The 14924-nt window shown below is 40.6% G+C and overlaps 1 protein-coding gene across 2 annotated transcripts in view; it reads right to left on the bottom strand.

Moving 5' to 3' along the window:
* Positions 1 to 14924, bottom strand: part of LOC111155206 (DnaJ heat shock protein family (Hsp40) member C2) — a 34448-nt gene that overhangs the window by 370 nt on the left and 19154 nt on the right. Inside the window, exons 4-16 of one of the 2 annotated variants that reach the window (XM_022515303.1) lie at positions 13053 to 13151; positions 11910 to 12051; positions 10664 to 10744; positions 9696 to 9761; positions 9131 to 9222; positions 8926 to 9047; positions 8241 to 8390; positions 4922 to 5010; positions 4779 to 4848; positions 3138 to 3322; positions 2332 to 2432; positions 2120 to 2227; positions 74 to 228 (exon numbers count right to left, since the gene is read on the bottom strand). In XM_022515303.1, the coding sequence (XP_022371011.1) occupies positions 74 to 228; positions 2120 to 2227; positions 2332 to 2432; positions 3138 to 3322; positions 4779 to 4848; positions 4922 to 5010; positions 8241 to 8390; positions 8926 to 9047; positions 9131 to 9222; positions 9696 to 9761; positions 10664 to 10744; positions 11910 to 12051; positions 13053 to 13151 (1460 nt within the window). The remainder of the gene's footprint in view (positions 1 to 73; positions 229 to 2119; positions 2228 to 2331; positions 2433 to 3137; positions 3323 to 4778; positions 4849 to 4921; positions 5011 to 8240; positions 8391 to 8925; positions 9048 to 9130; positions 9223 to 9695; positions 9762 to 10663; positions 10745 to 11909; positions 12052 to 13052; positions 13152 to 14924) is intronic. The other variant, XM_022515304.1, reaches the window with a different exon arrangement.

Here is a 14924-nt window from a genome sequence, read left to right as displayed (position 1 = left end):
CTGCTAAGGTTTGTCATTTCTTTACAATATAGTTGAAATGCTGATGGACTCTAAGCTCTAGAACCTCCATCACCTTGTATCGCTTCATGCAGTCCTTCTTTGTGCGGCCAGGCACCGCTTCTGCTATTTTTTCCCACCTTTCAGGTGTATTTACTGGGTACGTTTTTAAAGCTTGTTCCAAAAGCTTCTGTTCTTCTGTCGTCCAGGGGGTGAAATCTGTACATGGACCTGTTTAAGAAAAATTTCTGTTTGAAATATCTTAGCCTGATAGAAAATTCTGTTGCAGCACCCTCCCAGGTGAGTTTTGGTGTATAGGTATCTTGGTAAGCAGCCATTCAGATCTGTGGGGATTCTGAACCAACTTCATGTATTTCATCACACAGGAAAACCTCTAAAGTACTAAATGAGAGGAGAAGCTTTTAAGATAACTCACATCCCCCAAAATACCTCTTTTTTTTTTTTTTTAAGCATAGTCAGAAATATCTGCCTTATATTGCTGGTCTCTTAAAATCTACTATACTCACCAGACTGGTTGGTTGGGAAAAACCGCAAACTTTTAGGTGGATGAGACCCTGAAAAGCATTCTCTTTTACACTGGACGAAAGAGTCTAGCATAATTAAGCCAAGTGCCCAAGGGTTCAGTGCTCTAGGCGCATTAGATTCTGTGTTGCAGTGGGGCATTTTCGACACATCCATCCACTAAATTCTTGCAGGAGCTAATGCTGGTAAGAACCTCTATTAAACTAATCCCTTGGTGCTTGACAAGACCTTTCACATACGTATCAGACACAAATGTAGGTCATCCTCCTTAGGAGGAAGTAAATAATGTGATATGTAAAGTATTACACATCACACTTCTGTGGGAAAACAAAAATACTAAATAGGTAAACAGCCGAAGCCGGCTTTTAAATTGCAGAAAGCCCTGGAATTTCCTTTCACTGGTCTTAGGCCCACATTTAACACCATGGATTGAATTCATTTCCTCTCTTGGAAAAAAGATGGAGGACATAGGGAGCAGGAAAATAAACCCCTTCAGAAGTGTCCTGGAACTTCCCTTTGCTACTTACCTTAAAAGAGCCTACATAATGCCCAGCCTAGACCAACAAAACAGCCCCCAAAACCCCACCCCCGATTTTTGCAACCACAGTATGATTTTGGGCTCTTTATAGCATAAGCCTCTTTAATACTTTGATACTGAAATTTTGGGATAATAAACCAAGAATACAGGAAAAGTGGGACTCCGGGGATGGGGATGGTTATCAGATAGAGTAGTTAATCCTGAAACATGTATTTGGAACTGTGATTTGGAAAGCATATCCCAAGATTAGGGAGAACAGATGGTGGCTCACAAGGTATCAAGTGAAACAGAACTTCTTTCACCTTTTTTGGTCAGCCATTCACAGAAAAAAGTTTGTACCTAAATGCACATTATACACGGACAAAAGTTTTACAAGTGATACCCACTTATGTAGTAAAAGGTGTAATGCTCTCTGGTATTTTCTATTCATGACCCGCCTATGGGTCACAGTTTACAGTCTGAAAGACACTGGTCCAGGGAAGAACACCGAAGACAAACCCTAACAGGTTTTAACTAAGCTTTATTTTGAAATAAAGAATCTCTGTACATGCTCCCAAGATTGCCCAAATCTGAACATTTTTACCACGCTTCCTTTTTCTCTATACATTTACCACCCTAATTTATTCTGAACCATGTAAGTTGTAGACACGATGCCCTTTATTCCTTTTAAACTTCGTTTTTCCTTAAAAACAAGGACATAATTACATTTTTCAAAATCAGGAAGTTAACCTTGATAAAATACCATTAGCTAGTCTGTAGAACTCATTCAAATTTCAACTGGCCCAATATCCTTTACTACTGATTTGTAAAATCAAGTCAACAAAAGAAACCCAGCGCCTCCCCTAATGCACCTGAAATGGAGGAGCTGCAGTTCTCTGGTGTCAGGTGAGGTCAATCTACGTCCTGGAAAATGCTTCCTTTCCACCTTCTGGTCTGCGAAATGCTCTATTTTCCAGTTATTCTGAACACAGACCCTAGGTTTGGTCTATCACAGTGGGAGTACATGGCTAGCATTTTCTAAAGAAAAAACGATTTAATTACCTTCAAATCGCTCTGAAGGTGTTGCATTGTCTGCTTGAGGCACCACTCCATGTTCTTTTTTAAATTTATCAAACGCCTTTTTGTTTATGTCATCTTTTTGATGAGGGTCTGCAAAATGAAAATATTACAGATCATCTCATTTAGTCTTTTATTAAATTGCACAGAAGGTTAAAAATTTGTATTCAAGGTAGCAAAGAAATTGATTTGCTCACCAAGTTTCTGAAGACTCTTTGCTTTGCCAATAACATCTTTGGCAGTTCTCTTGACTCCAGAAGAAGAGTGTATGTTCATGTAATTAGCGATAACTTCCCATCTAGAGACCGCAATATGGTAAGTTAGAGAATAAAATGTCCAAATAAAAGTTAGAATGATCCTTCCATTTGTAATACATAGGGATTAGCTAGAGTATAGAATTAGCTCTAAATTTGTGGTCTCATTACTATTACCTGGACTAGAGCTTTTTTTGCTTTTCATATGTTTAATCTTGGTTTCAAGTCTATAAAAACCTACTGATTTCTGTGTACAAACCAAGAGTAATAAGACCACACAAAAAGAGAAATTCTGCAAAGAACCTTAGTTTCCTCATCTATAGAAAGAGGGAAGCTGGATCTTGAAAGCATCTTCCAAGTTCTAAACTCCCACTTTGCAATCAGTTCTCATTTGAGGTGGGAATCAAGAAAGAAGGATTAAGACTAAGAGAAACTCTGGGGTGCGTGGCTGGCTCCATGGGTTGGAAAAAGGATTTATTCCCTCTCCCTCTGCTTGTGCTCTCTCTCATGAATAAATAAAATCCTTTTTTTTTAAGGTCTTATTTACTTGACAGAGATCACAAGTAGGCAGAGAGGCAGGCAGAGAGAGGGACAGAAGCAGGCTCCCCGCTGAGCAGAGAGCCCAATGCGGGGTTTGATCCCAGGACCCTGAGATCATGACCTGAGCCAAAGGCAGAGGCTTAACCCACTGAGCCACCCAGGCGTGCCGTGAATAAATAAAATCTTAAAAGTTTCATTAAAACCAGTACCTTGAATTTGTTCCAGCAGGGAAGAGGTTCACAGCTTTAATCAGTAATTGCAGATCATCTTCTGACCAGTTTTTACTGCCATTTCCACTCCCACCAGTTGATTTCTCTGCATTCTTGGATGCTTGGCGCATTCGAGCCTCAGCTTCCTCTTTTTCTTTCCTAATTTGCTCATTTATTTCTTCTATCTACACAAATATCACGGGTAAGTCAGGGACTTCAAACATCTTGCTACACTCCCTTTCTGGCGGGGCTCTGCAGTGCTCACTTCTCAGTATCCTCCCGACAATGCCCTACACGCCTCCCAGGCCAACCCCGAAACTGGCCATCAGGTTTTCATTCTGGCTGGCCTCACTCTGGCCTCCAGGCTGCACAGCTCCTCCGAAGACACCAAGAACCACCCTCGGCCGCCCCTGCCTTTCATTCATGTCCTGTGGCTTCTATTTGCCTTGGACATGACTTGTCGAGTCTCCGGTCACTGGGTTGTTCGCCCATAAGGGCCCATAAGAGCCATTTCAAAGCTCTCTCTAAGCTCATATCCACTCTAAAAAAGGTAAAGGCATAGAAAGTGGCCAGTGTTTATCTTGAAGTTCCATCCTTCACAGCGTTACTTCCAGTCTACCTTTAAACATGCACAAAGAAGAAAAAAACCTTTACTTGGCCTTGTAGCTCCTGTCAACAGCTTTCTAGGTCTCATCTGTGACTACCCATTTCCCCCCTCGGAACCAGTCACCCAGAGCCAGAGATTCCAGTGACTCCCATCACCCCTCAAAGCCCAAGTCCTTCCAGTCAGAGTCTTACAACTAGTCACACTTATCTGGTACATCCTGCCAACAAATGCCAGATTGAAGGTACATTAACCCTTTGCTACTCAAACATCTGCAGTAATGGAAAATAGTCATCATGGTATTAAAAACCTGTTTCATTGGGCTCTACTTTTCCTAACCATTTTCATCTCCCACTTCTCCCCCCTGCTGCTCCTACCTATGTGTCAGGGTTCATGCTTTCCCCTGACCTGCAGCTTAGCACCATCCATCCTTCAAGGCTGGCTCACAGCCTTCACTGAGCTTTTCCTGGCCACTCTGTCCTGCACTGGGGACTTCCAGACCCTCCATCTTTTGGTCCTCAGGCCTTTTCAGCATAACTTCCCGAACTCCTCTGAGGCAGCAACAGCATGAGGAATTTCTCCGAACTACCTAGGCTATATATTGCTATACACTGTAGGTACCAACACTTGTTACACTGAACTGAATTTCTGGGCCTGTTTCCTCATCTGTAAAAAGGTGTACATTAGACAGAACAAGGATTTCTTCTGGTTCCAAATGTTACTATCCTATAAAGATGCTAAGGAATAGCCAAAACAATTATCTTTTCTAACAGTGATTTTGAAAAAACTATGATAAATGTGCTATAGATACCACAAGTTCAAACACTATATACATGGTAACAACTTTACAGACTAACTCCAATTTAAAATAACACCACCACTTACTAGCAGCAAAACATACTGGGGACACGGAGAGAAATGAGATTCTTTGCCCTTATTCATAACTTACATGTTAGGTGGGGAAATACTGAGGTGAAAGCCAACACTATAAGCAGAATTAAATGCCACATAAAGGTAGAAGTGATGTGTTCTATTACCTGTTTTTCCAGAGCAGCCTTTCCTACTTCTTTTGTAGATGATGTGAGTGTCTCATTCAAGCACTGCAAGCTAAAGGAAAAAAGGGGATGAAACTTCATCCGAAGCCCAAGACAAGACTTCAGGAGCACTCCTATAGTTATACCTTGCTAGTTCAAGCCGATCACAAAGTTTTTCCACTTCTTCCATCATTTTAACCCGCTCTGCCTCATTGTCAGAGAAGTGATTCCAGGTCTAGAAGCACAAACACAAACATTTTCATCTTTTATCCACTGATACTAAAGAATATGTCCATAAACACAACTGCAAAACATCTGAGTTCTCAAGAGATTCCTGAGGTGAACTTACAGCCTTCTGACCACTAACAACCATCCTCCCAAAGCTCTCCCTGGCCAGCGAGCAATAAAAAAGCCATTGCCATTACCATTACCAAGAGGATGGAGGAGTAAAACAGAAAAAAGGTGATGGTGTGGAAGATCGCTAGATGTTATAAGTCAGAATGATTCCCCACAGAACCACTTAAGCATCAAGAAATTTTGTGTGACAGCTCAAAATTCTCTTTGGTGGGCTGCCTATTCTTTCTTTGTGCTGAACTGTAAAATTTGCTAGAAATCTTAAATGTGAAATTCAAGATAATGTGTTAAGGAACAAGAAATATTAGAAAAATTATGATTAAAGATTGTGCTCAATGTCTCCCATTCCTTAATGGAGACATTAATTAATGACCTTAATGCTTCCTTTATTCATGCAGTCTGGCTCTCACTAAGGTCCCAATGCTGCTTTTACTGTTGACCAAGTAGCACCTAGTGTCCAAAAGCACTACTGACTTTCTTCTTACCTGTCTGGGTCAGCCCTTTCCAGGCTCCTCTTCCTCTATCAGTACCTTAACTAGGGTGTTTGCATCCTCCCCCATCCTAAACCCCTCTCTCCTGGGCAAGCTACTCACATGGTTCCTGGTGGCACTGAGACAGAGAAGACTTTAGTGATCCCACTCTTGAACTCCAGACTTGTGCCGCCAACCACCCGCTCAGAAATTCCATCTGAGCATCTCAATGTGCTCAACATGCCCTACACCGAAGACGGCTGGAGCAGGTGGAAATGGCAGTAAACGGAACTCATCACTTCCTTTCAGCCTTTTCCTTCTTTGTTCTCCATTTCATTGAATTATACCATCATGCACCCAGTGCTCCACGAAGGAAAGCAGGACACATGTAAATCTCCCACCTCCAACGTACAAAACAGTGCCTCACAGGCAGCAGCCTATGCTACCTCCCAAATACTGGTACACTTCCTCCACCTTTCCTATTCCCACCCTCTCTCAGACAAAGGCACAACACTCTCTCTCACGCGGATCTTGGCAAAAGACCCTCAACTGTGTCTGCCTCTGCTCGTCTCTCAGCATCCTGACCGAAACCAGCCAGCTCAGCGGCAGAAAGGAACTAGCAAGACCTATATCGTCCTTCGGGACCGGCTCCTCACCTCTTCAGCTACCTCTGGCTCATTACACTCATTACATTACCTGGACCTCTGCGCCCTTCTGTGCTCCCTGACCTCTCTGTCTCTGATCTCATGCATATGCTGCTTCACCTTGCCAAATCCTACCAGATCCAGAAAGCCTTCCTTGACCACCTTTTTGTACTTTCTTCCTAGTACTTGTCTTAAAGTGTTTACTTTTAATTTTCCACCATTAGCCAGATTTCTGGAAGGCAAGGACCATATCATTATATCTACATCAATCATAACTGCCTGGAACATAGTAAGAGCTCACCAGATAGCTGATAAATGAATAAGTGAACTCATCATGGAAAGCAGCAATAAAACAGTTACCTAATGCCAGAATGTTTACCTCATTTATGCATCAACTCTAAGAGAACGATTCAATTTTTTTTTTAAAGATTTTATTTATTTATTTGACAGAGAGAGATCACAATTAGGCAGAGAGGCAGGCAGAGAGAGAGAGGGGGAAGCAGGCTCCCTGCTGAGCAGAGAGCCGGATGTGTGGCTCGATCCCAGGATCCCGGGATCATGACCCAAGCCGAAGGCAGAGGCTTTAACCCACTGAGCCACCCAGGCGCCCCAAGAACGATTCAGTTTTAACTATTCAAGTTCCTGCAGATTCCTCACTGCATGCCAAGAGCACCACATGTGAATGCTCTCATTTAAACTTCACAATTTGATTAATAGGTCCTATTTCAGCTACTGTGTAGGTGAGGAAACCGAGGGACAAAGTGGTTGAAGTAACCTCCTGGGGGCCCACAGACATTAAGTGCCTAATACAGAATGACTTCAGACCCAGGCGGCTTGCTCTCAGCCTGAACTCCTTACTACTATGATATAATGCATCCTTCTCAAAACAATTTTCTGGGTGAAATCTGAGGAAAATACTTCATTTTTTCTATTTTATTTCTTTTTGCTCACCAAAAGCCTGAAGTGATTACCCATGCTTGTATTTTGGTTCAATCTCTTTCAAAGCCTGCTGATGGGGTGGGTTAACTTCAATTACATTAACTGAAGGTTCAGGATGGCATATATTAAAATATATCTCCAATGTCTGATAGGGCCTCTGGACAGTGACATGGAAGAGAATGTTTCCACACAGAGTAAGCATTTACATACTTGCTGGATTTAACTCAACAGTACAGTACACAACACTGCATGGCCATCTCTCCCTATAGCTTGGCAGTTCATTTATTTATTCAATGCTATTTGGTAAGGAACAATACTGGTCTCTGACTCTGCCAACTGTAAATGTTAACAACAGCTCTTGAGCAAAACTACATTTGAATACTTCTGGGATTTTTTTGGTCAATATTTTTCAGTGAACACTATCTGAATGCAAACTACGAGTACTCCCCCAAATGATACCCATTTTGATAAAAATGAAACCTTTCAGATCCTTAAAAAGAACCCAAGTTCAACTTTGAAAATAACTTCTAAGAAAAATATTGATTTTACACCATTAAGGAAGCAACCAGCCAGAACCAAACTCTGGGACATTATCAGAACAAATGATCTGGTTTTTCAAGAAATGAATGAAAATGAGAGAAGGGGAAGAGATGGTGTGTGTGGGGGGTCTGTTACAGACACAACTGGGAGACACACAACTGAAGGCTTTGGAATAATCCTATTTAGATCCTAATTTCAATAAACCAACCATACAAAGACATTCTGGTGATAATCAAAGAGATTATTAGAATACTGAGCAGGTTTTTTTTTTAGGTTTGAAAATAGTATGATATTTATGTAAAAAAAAAAAAAAACCCCAATTACCACAGTTGCACACTGAAATATGCACATGTGAAAATTTTAAAAAGTGAATTTAAAAGCATTTAAGATGTTTAAATGAGATAAAATGTATATAACAGTTTAATTATATTTGCATAGTATAATAAAGGAAATATTCTTAAGTTTAATCAGCAATTGGATTTGTTCCCTAGTATTGGTTCAATCACAGTCTGACGTACCTTGCATGAGTTTCGAAGTTTTTGCCTTTCCTTCTTAATGGCTTTTTTCTGGATATCTTTTTCCTTCTTTGCCAGTAATGCTTGTTGTCTAACTTCCTCCTCTTCCTTCTCTTTAGCTAACCGAGCAGCTTCTAATTCAGCTTGTCTTTGCTTTAATCATGGAAAATAAAATCATTTTAATAAGAAAACTAGGATTTCTAAATGTTTATAATCTTACTCAAAAAAATTCAACCTTTAAATAAATTAGGAAAAAAGATGACATGTCAACTTATTGAAGACTGAGGCTGAACTGAGAAAAGCAGCTGGCACAGTTCTACATTTTTAGAAATGTAAAATAGGCACATTAGAAATAAGGACAATAGTAAAGGAATATACAGGGCATATTTTTGCTTAATAAAAATTTGCTTCAAGGAATATGCCTGTAAGTATCAATGGTACCAATTTATCAAGATTTATTCATGTAGCACCTAATTCTCTAAGGTTATAGTTGTTTGTTTGTTTATTTTTTAAGTAGGCTTCATGCCCAATGTAGAGTCCAACAGGGCTTGAACTCATGAGCCTGAGATCACGAGTGGGATGTTTAACCAACTAAGCCACCCAGGTGCCCCTCAGCATTATGGCTTTTTAAATATATCTGAGGATTAAAGATTTTATGAACACTTAAAATCCAGCTTCATCATCTTACTTTTTCTTTAGCTTCTTGCTCCTTCCGTTTTGCTTCTGCTTTTGCTTTCTTTTCTGCTTCTTTCTTGGCTTTTTCTTCTTCCTTAAATTTTTTTATTCTGGGATCACAGCTGTACGCGTTGTCTACCAAAAAAAAAAAAAAAAAAGTTAACTTTTTCAACTTCCAATATTTAAAGAACCTTTTAAAAAATACCAGTTATGCTTACCAACTAATGTTCTTATTCTGTTCATTTCTTCTTTTTTTCTTTGTGCCCTTGTAGCTCTGTTCTGCTTTTCAATCCATCTCCTCTCATCACGACTATAAAATAGAAAATATTGCAAACAAATTATTGATTAGAGATAGTATCACTAACAAATGTAATTATTTTATAAGTTTATATATAAATAATGTCTGAGAAGTTTAAAATGCCATGTCACTATTAACATTAAAGGGTGATTCAACTTAATATTAATTTTGGTTAATTTTGGGGGAATATTCATGTCAAAAGTATTTCCCTACATACACAGGGAAAACTAAAACCAGTTAAATAAACAGAAGAAAAATAACTTGCTAAATTGAACTTTTGTGACAACTGTATTTCTTGGCAATTTCTTAAGCATATCATAAATATTGATTTGGCCTCATCTAGTTTAACGTCTGAGATGGGATCATAAAATACTACTAAAAAGCTCAAAGGATATACACATTTAATAAAATATGTGTAGTATATTTATATAACATCACAAGGAATCAAATAACTATCTTCCTTTATTAGTGACTTACATACATACCATTCTGCTTTTTCTTTTTCTTCTTCATCTAAATAAGAAAATTCTCTCCAAGAATCAAAATTATACCTAGCACAGATAAAAACAAAATTAAGCCAAAAGAAATGAAAAAAAATCTTCCTTTTAAAATTAAGTCAGATGCACGTACTTCTAAGGAACATTAACGGCAAGTGGATGAGTTTGTCTTAGTAGAGCCCCACCCTCCACTAGTGGGATGAACACTAAGCTCAAGTCATCTTTTTCCTCTTTCTTAAAGGACACTGGATTTGGCATGAAAATCTAAAGGTACATTCATCACCCCTAAATTAAAATCACACCTCCCTGCCACCTCCAGTAGCCTTTCTTGCCTGGGACTTGTTAAAGGTCTCCCTACCTTCACCTGTCCTAGTCTGTGAAGTTTCAGGTAACCCTCAAAGTGGTTACTGCATCTCTGATTTGTATCGTCTGAAGGAAAACAGCAACTACAACTGGTAGAGCTAAATTTCATCATTTTTGTTTCATATCAATCTCATGTTTTCATTTACCAAATACTTAATGAGAAAATATAGCACATGTAATTATGAACTGGCCATGAATACTGTGTTTATTAAACATCAGTGAATTAGTTACAGAAACAAACACTGCCTTCCTCATGTATTCAAGTATTTTTATTGGCAAGACAAATGAAAATGTATTTATTTTTATTGAAATCAAAAGGCCCCTTAATTTTCATTTTTTACCACTATAGTATGCTTGACATCTGGACCGCTGATTATTAGGAGACAGATAAAAAAACCATGAAAGTCTATCATATAGGAGATAATACAGCATTATGTGAAAACCTTTATGATTACTTCTGATTAGAGTGCTTTTGTTCAGGAAAGGTTCTGTGACTCTCCTATCCTTCAATTAATTTATGAAGGAACAAGTATGTCTTGAGTAATTATCCTTTTAAAAAATGACAGCATCATAGAAACCGTGTATTCTCTTACCAGAAAGAATAAAATGCATCTACATCTTCAAATGATGAATTCATATCACCAAGTTTAGGGACATTTTTTTTATTGGACCACCTGAAACATTAGAAGAGGAAAATTCAATTCAAAATTGTGTATAAAAGGTCAACAGAGAAGCTAACTTACTAAAAAAACAATTTTTACTAATCCCCTTCCCTATGACTAAGAGGTGGGGCTGGAAGGTCAGCAGTGGGCTCGGACCCATTCAGGCACAATGAGAGAGGGCGCGGGTAGACAGGGTTGGGGAAAACAACGAAACCGTGTTCTCAGCATCCGGTTGTCTTCAGCTCCATAAATTAGCAGCTGCTGCACTGGCGAGAGCCCCCTCTCCCAGGCACACTTACTCCTGCCTCAAAACTGGCAGTATGGAAACAACCAGGCCTAGGTTTTTTACAAATGTCGATACAGGGAGAGGATTCCCACCCCATCAGCACCATGACCAACCCCCTCAGAGTCAGACTTCTCAGTTCAGCACCTCAACGCCATCTCTGGAAGGATCCAGAGGCTGTTACTGACCCGTGTTTTCTACTCTATGAAACCATTCCACAACAAAATACATCTCACTCTTGTTTTTACCACCGGTCAACACTATCACAAAACAAGAACCAAGAGAGTGGGCAGGTAAGCTGCACTAAATCAATAAAGTGGGTCTCAAACCTGACTGCACAGTAGAATCACCTGGGAGTATTTAAATATCCGACAGACATTCCAAACTCATTAAATCGAAATCACAGTTAAATCTCCATCTCCCCGGGTGGAACACAGCCATCGGGAGGTCTTCAAGCTCTCCAGCTGCCGCCAGTGTGCAGCCAAGCTGTGCTCTAGGGAAACCTTCCAGTGCAGATGGAACCAAAAAAATGTACAATATTGATATACAATGTTTAAAAGCTGACTTAGGAAATAAATTACATATACACTCACATTAAAGTTATATCACCCTAAATTACACTATCACACGACATAAAGTCAGGTATTGTTCTTTCCCACAAAGGAAATCTGAAAGAAAAACATCCTGAGGTGTAAAGGAATCTCGCCATGGGAAAGGCAGAACTTTTGTTCAAAGAGCAAAATAAATGAAGAGCAGTTCGTTCACCAGAGGGGCTCAAGTCTGGAGAGGAGGAGAAAGAGCAAAAGCTCCTATCAGAGGAAAGATGCAGACGCCGGGAAGCACATGCAGGAAGCCAACAAAACATTATGATCACAAGGGGATCCCTTAACTCACCTAGAATTCCTTTCAAACACTGGGGAAAACACTTCGAAGAAATTGTCTTTTGCTTCACTTTTAGAAGGAACTGAGTTATCAAAAGTAGGATCTACACTGTTGAATGCCCGTCTTTTCACTGGATCGGATAACATTTCATAAGCTGAGGAAAAAATGGTAAGATCACATTACCATTACTCTGTATTTTTTCCTGTGAGGGGAAAAAAAACCTCCTTCCTTTAAAAAAAAGGTTATTATTTTTCATATTTAAAATTCTGGTTTGCTTGTGGGCTGGAAGAGACTGAATCTGGGTAATAACACCTCCAACACTACTGGATATAATCTCACTTCACAACTTCTTCAGAATCTCTTCTGGAAATTACATAACAAAACAACAGTTAAATACTCAACCCTTAAGAATGCATAACTCTAAGGAAAAAGAAATAGAAAATTAACCATTAAGATTCCAAGGTTATAAAGAATCAAAGAATCTTTAACATCTTAAGCACTGTGTAAGACTGGGCCCAAAAGAGTAAGTTTGAAAGGTGTGTACACAATTTTAAAAATTTAGCATGTACAATCAGGGGCACCTGGGTGGCTCACTCGGTTAACTGTCCGACTCTTGACCTCAGCTCAGGTCTTGACCTCAGGGTTGCACGTTTAAGCCCCGTGTTGGGAGTAAAATCACATTGAAGGACACATTTAGAAATGGCAATAACCTATGTTAATTTGCTTGATGATGACACGGCCATATAAAGAGCAATAATTACTGTCTTGGGGTCCTTAGCAGGATATAATCAATTTTTGGATTTAAATTAGCAAAAACATCTGAGGAACAATTTAGTCCTATAAAATAACTGAAATGGAGAAATTAGTATCCTTGTTAGAAATAACACTTAATGAATTAACCTCTAGGATGAGCTCATTAAACTGCAGACCGTGTCAGCGGCTACGGGGTGGGGCCCAAGCTTCTGCATTCCTGATGCGAGGGCAGAGGCTGGGAGAACCTCACAGAGCTGTAGCGAGGCTCAGGGGCAGATTATCAGAAACAACTGAGAGTGTTCTGAATGTTCTAACTACAGAATATACACCAGAAATCCAATCCCAGCACTTACTAAATAATCGTCACTATTAGAAATCCCTGACTCTAAAATATTTTCTTACCTTTAGTTATGCAAGTGAAGTAGTCATTATCTCCTTCTTTTATTGGTTCACCAGCTGCTTTCCGTTTGTCTGGATGATGTTTTAAAACCATTGCTTTATCTACAAAACAAGCCAGATTTAGATAATTTGTCACTTTATGCATCAAAACTAAAAATAAAGACGAGGAGCTTGGGAAGATGGCGGCGTAGGAGGATCCTAAGCTCATCTCCTCCCACGAACCCATCAAGACTGCAACTACGTGCAGTGCAACTCACTTTGAAAAGGACCTGAAGACCAACAGAACAGCTCTTCCACAGCTAAAGATGAAAAAGCCATATTGACAGGGAAGGGGGAAGAGATGTAGTCTGGAACCAAATCCCCAGTGTGGCAACCCACTGGGGTTGAAAGAAGAATATCACAGCTACAGGGGTCCTCCGTGAGGAGTGGGGGTCAAGCCCCTACTGGGCACCCTTGCCCTGGAGTTTCACACAGGGGAGAGGAGTGCCCACAACATCTAGCTTTTGAAAATCAGTGGGGCTTCACTCTAGGAGTTGGAAGGCTATACTGAGACTCTGCTTTTAAAGGGCCAGTGCACTGGATCCCTCATTCTGAGACCCAGCACAGAGGGAGCAATCTGAAAAGCACTGGTTACATGTGACAGAGATTTACTGACTAATTATAGGGCATGTGCCCCTAATTATAGGAGCAGGGATCTGCAGGAACTCTCTCTAGAAAGAAAAGTGCGGGCAGGTGCCATTTTTCTTGCCCTCCTTACTCCCCTGATGCTGGTGGAAGCCAGCTGTGACACCCTCCATCTACCTAGCTAACATTACTCGCTCCCCCCATGGTTCCCTATAGAACCCTGGCACCCAAAGGTGCCCATCCCAAGTGGCTCCCATCCCAGCACACCTGGTAGGGAGCCTCGGTCAAAACCAGGGCCTCTCCAAACCACCTATGGACGGGGTGGGGGTGGGAGGGGCGGGGGGGTGGGTGGGTAGGGAGGCAGCCCATCCACCAGCACACCTGCAGCACTTGTAGCCTAACCTGCAAAGCAGCGGTGCTGGGGGCAAGCTGGGCCTACCTCAGATCCTACAGTAGTCCCGGACCAGTCTACACCAAGAGGGTATGCAGCCCCCACACAAAATATTTCTGGAGGACCTGGGCCTGGTGACTTGGGGGGCGGGGATGCACTATTGGGCACCACAGGACACCTTTTATAGAAACCCACTATTTTCAAAAACAGGAGAGGGTGCTAACTGACCTAATACACAGACACACAGAGAGTCACGAAAATTAAGGAGACAGGAACATGATCCAAATGAAAGATCAAAACAAAACCCAAGAAAAAAGAGCTACTAAACAAAATGGAAATACACATTCAACCTGATTAAAGGCTCAAAGTAATGGTCATAAAGATGTTCACTGGCACTGGAGAGAAGAGTGGATGATTCAGGAAGTACCTTAACAAAGACAGAAAATATGAAAAACAAACTACAGGGACTCAAGGCCAGATTAGAGGATGCAGAAGAATGGATCAGCGATGAAGACAGGATAATGGAAAGCAACCAAGCCAAAGAGCAGAAAGAAAAGAATGTAAAGAATAAGGCTCTGTGGGATGCCTGGGTGGCTCAGTTGGTTAAGCCTTTGCCTTCAGCTCAGGTCATGATTTCGGGGTCCTGGGATCGAGTCCTGAATCTGGCTCCTTGCTCAGCAGGGAGCCTGCTTGTGCACTCGCACATGCTCTCTCTCATTCTGACAAATTAAATCTTTAAAAAACATTAAGAAAATAAAAAATGATATGTTAAGGGACTTCTGCAACAACATCAAGCATAAGAGAATGTCTGAATTATAGGCATTACGGAAGGACAGAGATAGGACAGAAATAATGGCTGA

The sequence above is a fragment of the Enhydra lutris genome, unplaced genomic scaffold (genome assembly GCF_002288905.1).
Source record: "Enhydra lutris kenyoni isolate GAN:26980312 unplaced genomic scaffold, ASM228890v2 scaffoldscaffold40, whole genome shotgun sequence".
Classification (NCBI taxonomy): domain Eukaryota; kingdom Metazoa; phylum Chordata; class Mammalia; order Carnivora; family Mustelidae; genus Enhydra; species Enhydra lutris.
Note: the sequence above shows the minus strand (reverse complement) of the source record. Positions and strands in the feature narration are given on the sequence as shown.